General features: G+C 55.9%; 1 protein-coding gene across 2 annotated transcripts in view; it reads left to right on the top strand.

The window, feature by feature from the left end:
* Positions 1–876, top strand: part of zfyve27 (zinc finger, FYVE domain containing 27) — a 5,113-nt gene extending 4,237 nt beyond the window's left edge. For both annotated transcript variants that reach the window (XM_068321437.1, XM_068321438.1), the window contains 2 exons: positions 53–134; positions 207–876. In XM_068321437.1, coding sequence (XP_068177538.1) covers positions 53–134; positions 207–277 — 153 coding nt within the window. In that variant the 3' untranslated portion in view covers positions 278–876. The remainder of the gene's footprint in view (positions 1–52; positions 135–206) is intronic.
* Positions 877–1,534: the final 658 nt, after the last annotated feature.

The following is a 1,534-nucleotide window of genomic DNA, read 5'->3' on the forward strand; positions in this document are numbered from 1 at the left end:
CTGTGTTGTGGGGGGCGTTCCACTCTGTTCGCTCACGCTGGTGTCATTTCAGAGGAGCTGCAGTAACTGTGGCAACAGCTTCTGCCTGCGCTGCTGCTCCTGCAAGGTGCTGAGGTCCTGCATGGGGGCCACAGGTGAGGGGCCCCGCCGTGTGTTGAGCTCTGTCTGATGTCAGGACGTCACAGCATTGTGTTCTGATGCCGCAGCTCCAGAGGCCCAGAGGGAGACGGTGTTCGTCTGCGCCGCCTGTAACTCCGCCCTCATCAAGCTGCAGTGAGGCGGGCGGCGGCCCGGCGTCCTGGCCCAGGCGCCGCTGGACCCCCACCATCAGCTCACCCCGGCGTCACGTGTTCTACGCAGACCGGACCCCGTGACGCTGTTGCCAGGCACTGTGCTGAGCAGCAGACCCACATGCAAAGCATGCTGGGAGGAGGGCAGGATCAGGCTGGTGGCGCTGGCTTTGCTTGGGTCTACTATGAATGTGGGGGGCGGGGCTGGGGGCGCATCTAAATTTGGTTTCTACTGAAAAACAAGGGAAGCAGCTCAGTATTTGGCAGCTCAGTATTTGGCAGTTCAGTGTGCGCTGACTCAGCCAAAGGGAATCATCTGTACGATCAATCACTGATTAATCAATTATGTTTACCTGTGTGAAGCGTGATGGACAGGAGGTCAGATGTTCTTGTGCCGATCAGAGCGCCTCATTGGCCGAGGCTGCAGGAGGCGGTGCTCTCTTCCGGCTGTATGATGGAGGTTTGGAGGGGGAGGGCTGGAACAGATTGACGCCCCATCCATGACACCAACGGTGGAGCCTGATTGGCTGACCAACGTCTCTGTCTGTCTGTGATGTGCTATTGGACCAATAAACTGCTGATCTGACCTCCTGCTTGTCTTCTGTGGTCGGTCGCCATGCCAACGGGAGGCCGTTGGGTCAGAATCGGTAAGGCCAGTGACCCGGAGCAGACTGGTGTTGTCCTGGAGGACCTGGGTTAGGGTTCTGGGTAGGTGGACAAACCGGGACGCCGTACTGGCGGCGAGTCATTGACCCCCCCGTTTATGGGCTCGGCTGATGGAGAGTTCAAACGGTGTCCCTGAAAACTCTGAAGCTCCACAAAAATGAGCTGACGTGAAGAAAAACCAGGACCAGGATCCTCCGGGTCGGGTCGTCCCTGGACGGGGTCACGTCAGCGTCGTCGACGTTCTTTAAACGCTAGCTTGCTAATGACAAACACAATTGAAAATGGACGCTAACTGGTTAATTACATAACTTAGCACTGTCAGTCTAACAACGTAGGTAAAACTAGCTTGTTAACCTGTGCAGGTCGTTATTCGTACCATTATTTTGTTATAAACTAAGACGTAATCGAGGACAAATTATTCACACTTATGTAGCGTCAACTCAGTGTAGCATCAAATAAAACCGCTTTGGTTAGAATCCTCCTGCCGCTTCACCCTGGACCCTCTTCCCCCATGTTTGCTGCTGACCTCCATTGACGCCCAAGGCCCGCCCCTGTGGGAGCGTCGCGGCTCCACGCCG

The sequence above is a fragment of the Antennarius striatus genome, chromosome 8, assembly GCF_040054535.1.
Source record: "Antennarius striatus isolate MH-2024 chromosome 8, ASM4005453v1, whole genome shotgun sequence".
NCBI lineage: Eukaryota > Metazoa > Chordata > Actinopteri > Lophiiformes > Antennariidae > Antennarius > Antennarius striatus.